This window comes from Bos grunniens, chromosome 3, assembly GCF_055505025.1.
Source record: "Bos grunniens cultivar Pamir isolate PY7600 chromosome 3, Bosgru_T2T1.0, whole genome shotgun sequence".
In the NCBI taxonomy this organism is placed as follows: Eukaryota; Metazoa; Chordata; class Mammalia; order Artiodactyla; family Bovidae; genus Bos; species Bos grunniens.
Window position 1 is genome coordinate 101,929,092 of NC_141167.1, and position 14,415 is coordinate 101,943,506.

Below are 14,415 nucleotides of genomic sequence, written 5' to 3' on the forward strand. Positions count from 1 at the left end.
AAAAGGATGACTCATAATAAAAGCTATTAAACAAATATAAAACTCATTCACAAATACTTTTTGCTCCCAACCCTAGATTGGACACCAGACAAAAGGGATCTTTCTATTTTATTAGATTAAAAAACACAAACCTGTAGGAACTAGGGGGAAAGATGTGAAAGAAATACAGAGAAGAGCTGGGCAAAGATCACCGATGACAAAGGGGAGAAGCAGGGCTTCTTAAGAGCCCCAGCTTAAGAACCTTAAGTTAGGACAGGAAAGAGGTTTCTAAGGACCAGACATCCCTTCATTTGATGACAATTTTCTGGCGCAAGGCTCGGGGCCCAGAGCCAGGGAGGGGCTCAGGAGGTGGTGGGCCAGGGCCTAGGGCTGAGGCGGTGGGCGGCAGTCCGTGGGCAGTGATGTACTTCTTGTAGGCCTCACGGATGATCTTGAAGGCTCGAGCAGTGGCGTAGGGTATGTCTGTAACAGGGTCCCGATATAGGGCTGGCCGATGGGTCACCGGGCAGACCTCCCGAACGGGGATCTTTGGGGGCCGCCCTTGAGGAAACCATTCCTCAAATGTGGCATCGTCACTAAAAGTGATGAAGGTACGTGAGCAGCGAGCAGGAGGGATGACGGGTCCAGTCCCAGCACGGGCAGCCAATGCAGAAGCCATGGGAGCGGGATCAAGTCTGAGGGAAAAGACAGAGAAAAACACAAAGAGCTGAGAGGTGAAGACAACAGGTAAAGAAAGAGATCAGAGAACTGAAGAAAGAGCAGGCGGCAGTGGATGGCAACAGTCGGAGAGAATCTATTAAGTGACAGACAGGACAAACAAAGCAGGGCTGGATGGAAAAACAGGAGAGAGAGACTATAAGAAAAATCGGAGCTGATGGGAAAAGGATCTGAAAGATATGCAAGTGTTAGGAGAGCTGTGTGAGGAGAGCAAGTGAAATGGGGCTAAGGGAACACAAGCTGAATTCAGAAGGGAGACATTGCACTCTCTTCCCCGAGATTCACTCACTCACCCTTCTACATCGACATTCTCTTCTTTAGGGCCTGGCTCCCCAACCAGTGGCACGGTCACTGAATGGTAGGTGATTATGGGCCCAGGGCACTTCCGCTTCTTGTGGACCTGCTTCTTTTTGTCAGCCTCGAGCCGCTCATATGTCTCTTCAGGAAGGAATGAGCGGATGGTTAGTTCCCCACTTCCCAAACCCCAGTCCTGTCCTATAGTCTCTTAATTACCCTCCTGGCTGTCTAGTCACTGCTCACCCAAGCCAATTAGCAAAGTCCTCTAAAGCCCTCAAGCATCTCCCATTTCCTAAGCTTTCTGCTTGCCCCTCTTGACATACACCCTGCTCATCATTTCTTAGGTTCACTCGATTCCTCACTGGCTCCGAACAGTAGGACTTCAGAGCTGGAGGGGATCCTTTGGCGAGGAGCCTGCTCATTTCCTCTAACCTCTCGTTACTGTTCTGTCAACTTGCTCCTATCTATCTAAGGCAGCACACTGCCTCTTTAGGATTCCCTAGTGATTACAGTTCTTTCCTACGTTTTAAAAATTATTTATTTATTTACTGAGTTATTTGTTTTTGGCTGCGCTGGATCTTCGTTGATGCGTGGACTTTTCTCTAGTTGCAGCGAGTGTGGGCTACTCTCCAGTTGCGCTGTGTGGGCATCACCTTGTGGTGGCTTCTGGTGTTGTGGAGCACTGGGTCTAGGCACAAGGGCTTCAGTAGTTGTGGCTCCTGGGCTCAGTAGTGTGGTTCCTGGGCTCTGGAGCACAGGCTCAGTAGTTGTGGTGCACAGGTTTAGTTGCTCTGCAGCATTTAGGATCTTCCCGGACCAGGGATTGAACCCATGTCTCCTGCATTGCCAGGTGGATTCTTTACCACTGAGCCACTGGGGAAGCCCCCTTCTTTCCCACTGTGAGCTGAAATATACTTCCTGTTGATACTGTTTCACCTTTTAAGGCCAAAAGGAACATAAATCTAACCTGTCTTCCACTTGACAGTCCTTTAATAGTTGAAATTAGTGCTCATCTCTCTTCAGGCTGATCACAGTACCCCTTCTACTGAACCATTCCTCATACAACATGGTTCTGAGTCACTCCCTCCTTTGCCACCTGTGCCAAAAACACCCTTCTGTTCCTGTACTTACCATGATCTATGGCAGAGGCTGCAAGATAGCAGCCCCCTTATGTGTCCTGCTTGATTTGCATAGTGTTTTAAAGAAAAATCTGAATTAGTTGCTGACATTTAAAAGTCAGGAAATTACATTCAAATACAGAGGTTTCTGGTCCCTTTTGAAAAACTAAGAAGAAAATCTGGCAACTTTGTATCTGCATTCTCACAGGCAACAGTGAGCTGAGCTGAGTAACTGTCCTTCTTTCAGGCCCTCCTCTCTAGCTCGCCAGTCGCCCTGTCTGGCCCCGGTGACACTGCTCTGTGGCGGTTCATTGTTGGTACACACGTCTCCTAAGGGCAGTGACTGTGCCTCATGTTACCTATACATCATGAGGGTCACGCAGCATTCCACACATGACACGAATTCAATAAAGATTTGTTAATGTATACACAGATCAAATATTCCTGGTCCCTCTGTCCCCCTTAAATGTGGGTACTCTGAACACAATTCTCCAGGGCAAGGGTCCCCAACCGCTGGGCCGAGGACTGGTACCTTCTGTCAAATCAGTAGCAACATTAGATTAGAAATGAAGTGCACAATAAATGTAATGCGCTCGAATCATCCTGAAACATCCCCCTCACCCTGGGTTCGTGGAAAAATTATCTTCCACAAAATTGGTCTTTGATGCCAAAAAGGTTGGGGACCACTGCTCTAGATAAAGTATGACCAGAAGAGTCCTTTGGATACCTACTCCCCTGACCCCTTCACCTTCCCCAGTGATTTAATCTCCTTTACACTTGAATTCCGGATGGTAATATTGCTTTCCCTTGAGCCAACCTTTCAACTCTTCTCTCAGCACTTTCCTGTACCCTCTGTAACCTCTGCTCTATAATCAGCCAACTCATCTATTTCATCAAGTTTCTCACTCAGCATACCTTCCAAAACTTGCCTTACAGGAAACCTGTCATCCGTAGAGGCCACTACTCCCTGCAGCCCTCTGGTGGAGGCTGCTTATTCTCCCACACCCCGGGCAGGATGTGCCTGGGTCTTGTGGAGCCCCACGCTTCAGCTCTCTTTGCTCCATTACCCTAGATACCTCTGTTCTTCTAGTTCTTCAGTACTTCAAGTACCTGAAAATCTCTGCATTCTATCACTCCTTCCAGCCTTCCTTTTCTCTTCATCAGTCATTCTCTTATCAATCTGAACTCTTTCGCCCAAACCTGGAACGAAGAGCAGTACTGGAAAAAAGTTACACAACAGGTAGAATGAAACCACCAGAAATTCATATTCCCAAACTTCAGAAGACCTGCCAACACCAGCAGATGATCCTATCTCCTCAACAATTTCAGTCTTCACTCTCAAGCTTCCAACTCTATCCCCAACACCTGACAAATGACAGTCCCTAAAAAACATCAGATGAGAACCATTATACTGGCCTGCTCTGGATTTACAACCCTATAGCTATGAGCCACCCTTACTTCCTCCCTCTTAACTTAGGCCAATCTTCTACCCGTGCCCTAGCTCCCACCCTGACTCCCACTTCTCCAAAACCCTACACTATTAATGATCCTTTCTTTTCTGTCTTAAAATTCTTTGTTACATCTCACCAAAAATACATACTCTCCAATCTTTGAATAAAAGAGAACAGGGACAAACCCTGTCTTGACCCCAGACCCCCTACTGTTCCCCTCCTACCCTTCATGGCCAAATTTTAAAGGTTTGGCTTCCCAACAACTTCCCAATGGCTTGCTCCCCCAAAAATGCTCCCTAAGGTAATTTCTGACTCCCATGTCACCAAAATCAACAGACACTTCTCAGTTCTCTTCACTGGCATCTCAGCAAGACTGAGCAGCTACTGCCCCAAAACATTCTCTTTCCTTAGAGTTCTTAAGACAAACTTTCCTGGCATTTCCCACTCTCTGGCCTTCCCTCAGATCCTTTCCTAAGCTCCTCCTCTTGTAGGAGACCATTACTTTTTAGTGTCTGCAGGACCTTCTTGAGCCTCTGCCTTCCCTTCTTCCTCTATGTTTTCTCCCTGAGTGATCTCATCCACTCCAGTGTCAATTACCATCCACATTCAAAAACTTCCAAATTAGTTATTTCTAGCCCAGATATCTTGTTCAAGCACAAGATTTGTGTGTTTATCTGATTTCTCAGCACTGCATGAACTGCTCACAGACATCTCACATCCAACATGTTCAATTCTCCTGCCAAACATGCGCCACCAGGATCTCCTATGTCAGAAGCCTGGGAATCACTCTCTTTACAGTGGCCTGAAACCATCAGCAGATTATAATTATAGTGACATCAAGTGACCTCATTATTTGTGATATTTCTCAGCCATTTATATGTTTTAAGAGATAACCACTGTTTAAAAAAAAGAGATAACCACTGTTTTAAAGCACGGCATTGCCATTATACAGATAAAGGGTATATTTCCCATTTTAAAGCCAATATAATAATAATTTTTTTTTAAAGTCATGACAGCTGGACTTCCCTGTTGGTCCAGTGGTTAAGAATCTGCCTGCCAGCACTATTTACAATAACTAGGACATGGAAGTAACCTAGATGTCCAACAACAGATGAACGGATAAGGAAGCTGTGGTACGTATACACAATGAAATATTACTCAGCCATAAAAAGGAACTAGTTTGAGTCAGTGCTAATGAGATGAGTGAACCTAGAGCCTATTACACGGAGTGAAGTCAGTCAGAAAGAGAAAAATAAATATCGTATATTAACGCATGCATATGGAATCTAGAAAGTAGTACTGATGAACCTATTTTCAGGGCAGCAGTAGAGATGCAGACATAGAGAACAGACTTATGGACATGGGGGTGGTAAGGAGGAGAGGGTGGGATGAATGGAGAAAGTAGCATGGAAACATATACACTACCACTGCTGCGGCTGCGAAGTCGCTTCAGTCGTGTCTGACTCTGTGCAACCCCATAGACGGCAGCCCACCAGGCTTCCCCGTCCCTGGGATTCTCCAGGCAAGAACGCTGGAGTGGGTTGCCATTTCCTTCTCCAGTACCATATGTAAAATAGATAACCAGTGGGAATTTGCTGTATGATTCAGGGAACTCAAACTGGGGCTCTATGACAACCTCAAAGGGTGGGATGGGATGGGAGGGAGGCTCAAGAGGAAGGGGACATATATATACCTACGGCTGATCCATGTTGATATATGACAGAAACCAATACAACACTGTAATTATCATTCAATTAAAAACACATAAATAAAGAATCTGTTCTGTTGAGGCAGAGAACAGTAGTTCGATCCTGGTCCAGGAAGATTCCCCATGCCATGGAGCAACTAAGCCCATGAACCACAGATACTGAGCCCTCATGCCCTAGAGCCTGTGTTCCACACAAGAAGCCACCCTAAACAATGAAGAAGAACCTCTCCTCTCGGCAATGAGACAGAGCCTGAGGGCAGAACGAAGACCCACCACAGCCAAATAGAAATATTTTTTTAAAAGTCACGACAATACACCCTGAAAATGTTGAAAATTAATTAAATCTTTTGTGGTCTTTTGGAGTGAAAGTGAAAGTCACTCAGTCATGTCCAACTGTTTCGTGACTGCATGGACTACACAGTCCATGGAATTCTCCAGGCCAGAATACTGGAGTGGGTAGCCTTTCCCTTCTCCAGGGGATCTTCCCAACCCAGGGATCAAACCCAGGTCTCCCACATTGCAGGTGGATTCTTTACCAGGTGAGCCACCAGGGATGCCCAAGAATACTGGAGTGGGTAGCCTATCCCTTCTCCAGCAGATATTCCCAACACAGGAATTGAACCCAGGTTTCCTGCACTGCAGGCAGATTCTTTACCAACTGAGCTATCAGGGAAGCCCCAAAGATGTGCTTCACTGACTGGGAATAGAACCCAGGCAAGGCAGTGAGACCGCTGAGTCCTAACCACTAGACCACCAGCGAACTTTCTGGAGTGTAGGTATCTACATTTCAAAACTACTGATACCATTAAACTAAAATGAATTAAGTGAAAGTGAAGTCACTCAGTCGTGTCCAACTCTTTTCAACCCCATGGACTGTAGCCTACCAGGCTCCTCCGTCCAGGGGATTTTCCAGGCAAGAATACTGGAGTGGGTTGCCATTTCCTTCTCCAAGAGATCTTCCTGACCCAGGGATTGAACCCAGGTCTCCCACATTGTAGGCAGACGCATAACCGTCTGAGCCACCAAGGAAGTCCTAAGGATACCAAGGATACCATCATACTAAAATGATTTGGGTCCCAGATATTCTGGGTAAACAATTTTCCACATCACAGTAGAACTGTATTTGGGTTATGCACATTCAATTATATGTGTTTGATGAAAAAAAGATTCAGAGAGAAATAGCAAATCAAATATTGTAGAGATTTCACCTGTTATTTTACTCAATGTACATATGGTCCAGAGTGAGCACATGATGCAGAGAGTGAAATCTGCTGCTCCCTCATTCGTCTCTCATGATCTGAGAATGCTCACCGTCCCTTAAAGAAATGTATGCTTTTGTACTGTATGTTCCCATACAGGACTGTGTGCCCAACAGCACATAAACTGAAAAGACCTTACAGAATTTTTACCTTAAAGCAATGTATCTCATGAACAGACTGATTCTACTGAATTTCTAATTCTCATGATCATTAAAGTAGTATTATCATCTCATCACATTTTGTGAACAAGGAAAGAAAGATGCAAGCAGGTTGTAAGTAATTTGCCTGCAGTCTTATAGCAAGTGAACAGCGGAGTTAGAATCTGAACTCTTTTCCATACGATTCCTACTTTATACCAAAGCACTTTAATATAACTTGTTCTTCAGAGCCCTCATTACTGCCTACTTCCTTGCTCCTAATCACTTTCTCTCCCCGTATCTTTCATCTGATTTCTCTTGTCCCAAATCTCCATCTGTCCAATTCTTTGGGGCCTCTAGATCTAACTTTTTCTTGTGCTTCTCAGCCCCTCTACCCACTGTTCTCAAAACCAAAGACTGACCCAGTGAACGTAAGTTGAGCTCCTCTGTGATCTTGGCCTCCCTGAGCAGCTCCTCCTGGGTGAGTGGCCGCTCACAGTGGGGCCCCTTCCGTCGCCGTGACTGGCCCTGCCTCTCCTGTACCCGAAGGAATGTTTGTCGTGTGTGCTCAGCTGTAGATTGACGCATGGACTTCCGACCTGGGAAGGAAATCATAGAGGAAGAAATCTTCGAACTCATGTCTACCTTCTCTGAATTTAATTTTAAAGCTTTTTATTTGGAAATCATTTCAAACTTAAGAAAAAGTTAAGAATAGTACAAAGAACACCCATGAATCCTTTGCCAAATCCTCTGTTAACATTTTGCCCTATTTGCAATGTGTGTGTGTATTTTCTGAATAATCTGAGAGTTAAGTTATGCACATCAACATCATAGCTCTCTTCCCTAAATACTCGGTGTATATTTCCTAATTAGAATTATTCCTACATGCTCATAGTAAAGTTATCAACTTCAGTAAACTTAATATGAATACAGTATTTTATCATCATACTTCATCTTTCTCTATTGACCCAAACATCCTCACTCACTGTCAGTGCCATCATCCTGTAGTTCTAATGGAAGCAGTGCCTTCTCTTCTCGGGTCTTCTGAGAGCTACCAGCTGGGGTGCTGACCTTTCGAGGCCTCAAGCTCTTGAGAGGCTCCTGGGGACAGAGTGAAATCAGATACCAGGGAAGGGAAGATATTGGGAGACAATGAAGACCTTAGGAAGAGAAAACCAGCACAGCAGGAAGTGGGATTGGTGTGGGGCATAATGGGACCTGATGAAAGGGAGAATACAAATTAAGGAAGTCCAAGAAAACCAGGCCTCCCCTGCACCTTATATGCTTTGGTGACTACTCGGCGCTTCCTTCTTGGCTCTTCTGCTTCTCCATCACTGGATGGTTCATCCCCTTCGTCGATGTCAAAGTCAGAGTCCACCTCATCCTCTGTGTCTGACTGGTCCCCTTGATACTCATCATCTCCTGATTCCTGAGGACATAGGGAGATGCCGTTCTCACTGGCAGCAGTTATTAATGCCCCTCTAGGAGGAACAGAATCCCTTTGCCTATTGATAAGGGCTGCCCCACTCTCCTTCCCAGCCTAACCTTTCATTTTCCTCAGGCAAGAAGGGCTGATGGTCTTTGGCTCCAGCACCACCCTTTCCAACGTTAACTGACTGCCCTTTACCTGAAGCACACTGTGTTAAGTGCTGGGGTACAAAAGGATATGGTTTGGTCTCCACCTTCAGGGTCTCACAGTCAAGTATAGGAAAAGACATCATTATAAATGGAAGTTTTAATACAGGGCAACATATAAACTACCAAATGGCAATAAAATGTTATAAGTGATCAGAGGAAGGCACACCTGCAATGGACTGATGGCCTGGAAAAGTCTAAATGTTAGACTTTATTCCTTTAGACCAAGGGTTGGCAAACTTTTTCTGCAAAGGACCAGATTAACACAGATAGTGGGTTAGATTCAGCCAGCAGGTTGTAGTTTACTAAACTCTGCTTCAGACTTTAAAAGAATGAAGAGGACTTGAGCCATGGTTTAAAATACTGCTAGTATTTAGACAGCCAAGAGGGAAGAGGGAATTCCAGGCAGAGCAAATGACAGGAACAAAGGTGCAGAAGCAAGAATGTGTACAGCATGTTTACGGAATAAGGATTTAGACCTAAGCAAAGCAGGTTTGTCTCTGGCAAGAAGTCTTCCTAGGTGACTGCCTTTCCTAGGAGACTTCCTAGGCTCCATCACAGCCTTCTTCCAGCATTAACTGAATGCCCTATAGGGCTACAAGATTTGAAAAGAAGGTTGCCTTCAATCTAAGAGCTCAGTCGTGTCCAACTCTTTGTGACCCCATGGACTGAAGCTGGCCAGTTTCCTCTGCCCATGGAATTTTCCAGGCAAGAATACTGAAGTGGGTTGCCATTTCCTTCTCCAGGGATTCGATATACAGACAAATGTAAATGTCATGACTTAATGACATTTAACTTTTAAACTTATGATCTTATCTTGCAGGACAGTGATTCTCAATTCTCTCCCTCTTACTTGCTCCAGCACTGATAATCACCGCTGAAGTAAGCCAAAGTTACTGAGAAATATGTCTCATTCCTCAGGTGAGTTGGGACAGAAAAAGAGTTGGGTCCTACTACCATGCTCAGACGGTAAAGAATCCACCTGCAATGCGGGAGACCTGTGTTCGATCCCTGGGTTGGGAAGATCCCTTGGAGAAGGGAATGGCTACCCACTCTAATATTCTGGCCTGGAGAATTCCACAGACAGAGGAGCCTGGCAGGCTGTATAACGCATGTTGTTGCAAAGACTCAGACACAACTGAGCGACTTTCACTTCACACCATGTATAATGGGAAGGCACTGAAGATTTGGGAGGAGAGGAAAGCTACATACAAGGAGTGTTTCAGAAAGTTCTGGAGGTGGTGGGATGGACTGGAGTAGAAAACATGTAGTAGAGCCTAAGCCTGAGTTTGGGCTAAAACAGCAGCCACACAGGAAAAGAGAGAGGAAAAAAAAAATGCTTGGGAGGAGGGGAGTTAACTGAGCAGGGCAGCACCTCAAACATGTGCCTTTCTCTTCAATCACTGACGAGACTGACGGGTTACTCTTGGTGCACTTGGTGCCAAAGCAAGCAAATAACACAGTTGACAAGCCAAGGCAGCCAGTATTCAGTCTTGTATTGGTGACCATCATTTCCTCCCAACTAATGTTTGTGAAAGACAGCCTGAGAACACATTAATCCCCTCAGCCCTGACCTGGTATTAAATCATATCACCAGAGGGTAGTAGTTCAACTACATATTAGCTTAGTGCCCAACTGAAATGCTTTCACTAAGTTACGGATTTATTATCATTCCTTTGGCTTTTATCGAGGGTCATTAAGAGACATGACTAGTTAAAAAAATGCTTTTACATCATCTACCAAACCCCTGCTATTTTATTTACAAGGATGTAATTCTCCTTAGGACTTAATGCTGAATAAGTATATCTCTCTTAAAGAACTTAAATGCTTCTTTCTTACAAAAAAAGAAATTCAGGATTTGGCTGCCAGGAAACTCACAGCTAAATTTAATATCAACTGTTATTACCATTTTAGCAGAGGCTCCTGGTACAATTACTTCTCATCTGTCTCTATTTTTACTGTTCCTACTTTTTGTTTATATCATAAGCCTTCTTAAATCCTTTTTGGAAGCATGAAGGGTACATATTAAATAACGACTCGTAAAATGACAGGAATAGGAAAATGGCCTTTGGAGGAGAGATGAGAAGGTTCTATTTTAAACTAATTGGTTATGGCTGTGTTAAGTAATGATTCCTAATCAGTCACCAAGTCCTGTGGATTCTAATTCCTTAGTTTCTCTTGACTCCTCCTGTTTATGTTTCTCTACTCTCACTGCCTCCTCCTACCATTTTCCTCATTATAGAGTGATCTTTCTAAAACACAAATCTGACCATGAAATAATCTTCTCAGTCCTCTGAGTGAAGAATAAAACTTAACATGGCTCACAACACCCTACAAGAATGGGCCCAGGCCTACTCCCTCTATTCTTCTCCTTCCTGGTTTGGAGTATGACAGCAGCTGTGCAGGTCCCAGAGCAGGCTTTCAGTGCCTTTACATATTCCGCCCCACCCTCTTCCAGGACTAATGGTCATTCTCTCCCTGCTTCCAGTCCTACTGCTCTCCATCCAGCCAAGGCTCACTTTTCAAACTGTCCTCAGCTTAAACATCACGTTTCCCAGGGATGCCCATCCCAAACAACTTTGTCTCCCAAGTGCTACCATAGCACCCTATGCTTAACACTTTTCTCCTTACCACACGATATTTTAACTGACTGTTAACTCAGCTAGGTCACCCACTGGAGTCTGGACAATGTAAGGATAAGGTGGTGTTTTTAATACTCTGTTTCCTCAGCGCCTATCACAGTGCTTGGCTTGCTTTAGACACTTAACACATTTAAAAAATGGACAGATTCAATCAATACAAATTTAACTAGTGTCAACTCAATCTAGTCATTGGACTAGGCACTCGGATGTACACTCTTGAACAGAACAGATCATCTCTAACCTTACAGAACTTACAGTCTATTGGAAGGTATAAACAAAATATATCTAACTACAAACTAAAATATGTTCTAGGAAGGACATACATGGGGTCACTTTTCAGGACAGTCAAGAAACAGTTATCTAAGAAAACATTTACAACGATATATGAAAGCTGAAAAAAGGAGTTGGCTAAGTCCCTCTATCTTTTTTTCTGAGAGATTCTTTTCTACAGTTCAGGTGAATAACCAGGCAGTAGGCCAACGAATATACACCGCGTGACTAGGATGTGCCTGGCGTATGCTAGACGTCAGAAGCGCTGAGATGCAGTTAAGGAAATAGTAGTTTTCAGCCACAGTCTGGGGTCCTTCGGACAACTACTCCATTCCTGACCCCTCCAACACCATTCAGGGCTCCCCCTGCTAGGACTCCAGTTTATCCCCCCCATCTCGCCCACCCCATCTCCAGTACCAGCTACCAGCACTCCTCTCCCCCGCCCCCTTCTTTGTCCGAGGTTTCTCTCTCCGTCAGGACTCCTTTTAGCTTTATTCCCTCCCTCTTCCTGGGCCCGGCTCTTGCCTCAGTGAAACCCCCATAAGTCGTCTGGTAGAACTCATCTTCCTCCTCTGCTTCCAGAAGCCCAGAGAGCCGGTTCCCCGCGGTCTTCCGGGGGGCGCGGCCCCCAGCCAAACTCATAACGCCTATGGAGACTGCGCTGCCACCACCAAGCCCCTCACCCAGCGCCGTTCTCTAGGCTCGGCGCTCGATACCACTACCTGCGGGCTGACGGCGGAAGCCGGTCGTCTACAGACAGAAGTAGCAGAGCGTCGAGAAGTTCCCAGTACAATCCCCTCAGTTCAGTTCAGTTCAGTTCAGTTGCGTCCGACTCTTTGTGACCCCATGGACTGCAGCACGCCAGGCTTCCCTGTCCATCACCAACTCCCGGAGCTTACTCAAACTCAGTTCCATTGAGTCACTGATGCCATCCAACCATCTCATCTTCTGCTGTCCCCTTCTTCTCCCGCCTTTAATCATTCCCAGCATCAGGGTCTTTCAGATGAGTCAGTTCTTCTCATCAGGTGGCCAAGGTATTCGAGTTTCAGCTTCAACATCAGTCCTTCCAATGAATATTCAGGACTGATTTCCTTTAGGATAGACTGGTTGGATCTCCTTGCAGTCCAAGGGACTCTCAAGAGCCTTCTCCAGCACCACAATTCAAAAGCATCAATTCTTCCGCGCTCAGCTTTCTTTATAGTTCAGTTCTCACATCCATACATGACTATGGGAAAAACCATGGCTTTGACTAGACGGAGATTTGTTGGTAAAGTAATGTCTCTGGTTTTTAATATGCGGTCTAGGTTAGTCATAACTTCTTCCAAGGAGCAAGCGTCTTTTAATTTCATGGCCTTCTCAACTCTTCAGCCCCGCCCACTCCTGCGTTGAGGCCACCCCAAGCTCCCCGCCCCAGTAAGCAAGTTTATCCGGGCTGTGGAATGATAAGACACCAGGAGCCCTTTACCCCACGGACAGAATTTGGGAATCAATAAATTTTCATTTAGAAGAGGTCAGTTTCCCTCTGCTCCCGTACGTTTTTCATTCCGTTGTCAATAGAAACCTTTCTGTTATTGTTCAATCGCTAAGTCGTGTCGGACTCTTCGACCCTATGGACTGCAGCACTCCAGGCTTCCCTGTCCTTCACTGTCTCCCGGAGTTTCCTCAGATTCATGTCCACTGAGTGGGTGATGCTATCTAACCCTCTCATCCTCCCTGTGCCGCTCCCTTCTCCTTCTGCCCTCAGTCTTTCCCAGTATCAGGGTCTTTTCCAATCAGTTCACTCTTTGCATCAGGTGGCCAAAGTATTGGAGCTTCAGCTTCAGCATCAGTCCTTCCAAAGAATATTCAGGGTTAATTTCCTTTAGGACTGATTGGTTTGAGCTCCATGCAGTCAAAGGGACTCTCAAGAGTCTTCTCCAACACCACAGCTCAAAAGCATCAATTCTTCAGCACTCAGCCTTCTTTATGGTCCAACTCTCACAACCGCACATGACTACTGGAAAAACCATAGTTTTTTTTTTTTTTTCCAACAGCATTGACTTTTATTCATTCATGTTGTCACCTGAAATGTCATCTGTTGGATTTAAATGTTCATTAATGTAAATGGCTGAACAAATCCATTTTAATGGATATTCAATTCATTAAAAAACCCTCAATATCCCACATAGTTAAAGTCACTTCCACATAGCCTTGTGACAACTCCCACACCAAAACAGTACTTTATTTCGTAAATTTTGACCCATTATTACTCCCACGTTATGGTCTTTTCAGCTGTCAAGCGTACAAGGTGAAGAAAAAATTTAGTTAGATGGGGGTTGCATCTGGGAAACAAATTCCTTAAACTCCACATACACGTTTCAAAACTGCTGGGTCCCAAGTCCACCTATGAACTCCCAGGCTGCCAGTATCATGTGCAGCATACTAAAGCTATACTATCTGAATAGCTTATTAATTCTGCGTAAATCAGGTCAATCAATGTGTCAACCTGTAACAGACAGCACACTTTTAACTGAACATGCAAAATATTCACTCTCTTGAACTTTACATCATCATTTGATGTCAAACAATGAGGCAAATCCCAACAGTATATACAAAAAACTGCTTTGCATTTACAAAAGATTGTTTCCCATACTGATTAATCTGGACAGCTAAATGCTCAAAATTCTCCAAGCCAGGCTTCAGCAATACGTGAACCATGAACTTCCAGGTGTTCAAGCTGGTTTTAGAAAAGGCAGAGGAACCAGAGATCAAATGGCTAACATCCACTGGATCATCAAAAAAGCAGGAGAGTTCCAGAAAAAACATCTATTTCTGCTTTATTGACTATGTCAAAGCCTTTGACTGTGTGGATCATAATAAACTGTGGAAAATTCTGAAAGAGATGGGAATACCAGACCACCTGACCTGCCTCTTGAGAAACCTGTATGCAGGTCAGGAAGCAACAGTTAGAACTGGACATGGAACAACAGACTGGTTCCAAACAGGAAAAGGAGTACGTCAAGGCTGTATATTGTCACCCTGCTTATTTAACTTATATGCAGAGTACATCATGAGAAACGCTGGGCTAGAAGAAGTACAAGCTGGAATCAAGATTGCCAGGAGATACATCAATAACCTCAGATATGCAGCTGACACCACTCTTATGGCAGAATGTGAAGAACAACTAAAGAGCCTTGTGAAA

At 44.7% G+C, this 14,415-nt stretch overlaps 1 protein-coding gene and 1 long non-coding RNA gene across 2 annotated transcripts; one reads left to right on the top strand and one right to left on the bottom strand.

Annotated features, from left to right (window-relative positions):
* Nucleotides 1–95: 95 nt before the first annotated feature.
* VPS72 (vacuolar protein sorting 72 homolog) lies at nt 96–11,932 on the bottom strand. The gene is made up of 6 exons (XM_086392594.1): nt 11,760–11,932; nt 7,964–8,116; nt 7,674–7,788; nt 7,110–7,286; nt 1,011–1,155; nt 96–674 (listed from the first exon to the last, which is right to left on the bottom strand). Exons 1-6 carry the CDS (start codon nt 11,874–11,876, stop codon nt 287–289), a joined length of 1,095 nt encoding a protein of 364 aa, XP_086248720.1. The 5' UTR covers nt 11,877–11,932; the 3' UTR covers nt 96–286.
* On the top strand, nt 4,590–5,653 carry LOC147376440 (uncharacterized). Its single transcript, XR_015160999.1, has 2 exons — nt 4,590–4,716; nt 5,378–5,653. It is a non-coding gene; the product is annotated as an uncharacterized LOC147376440 (long non-coding RNA).
* Nucleotides 11,933–14,415: the final 2,483 nt, after the last annotated feature.

Excerpts from the sequence above, each read along its gene's own strand:
- VPS72 (XM_086392594.1), bottom strand. The coding sequence starts at position 11,876 with ATGAGTTTGGCTGGGGGCCGCGCCCCCCGGAAGACCGCGGGGAACCGG. Across the intron at positions 7,789-7,963 it reads TAGTCACCAAAGCATATAAG|GAGCCTCTCAAGAGCTTGAG; the intron begins GTGCAGGGGAGG and ends CTCTGTCCCCAG. Across the intron at positions 7,287-7,673 it reads ACAGGATGATGGCACTGACA|GTCGGAAGTCCATGCGTCAA; the intron begins GTGAGTGAGGAT and ends TTTCCTTCCCAG.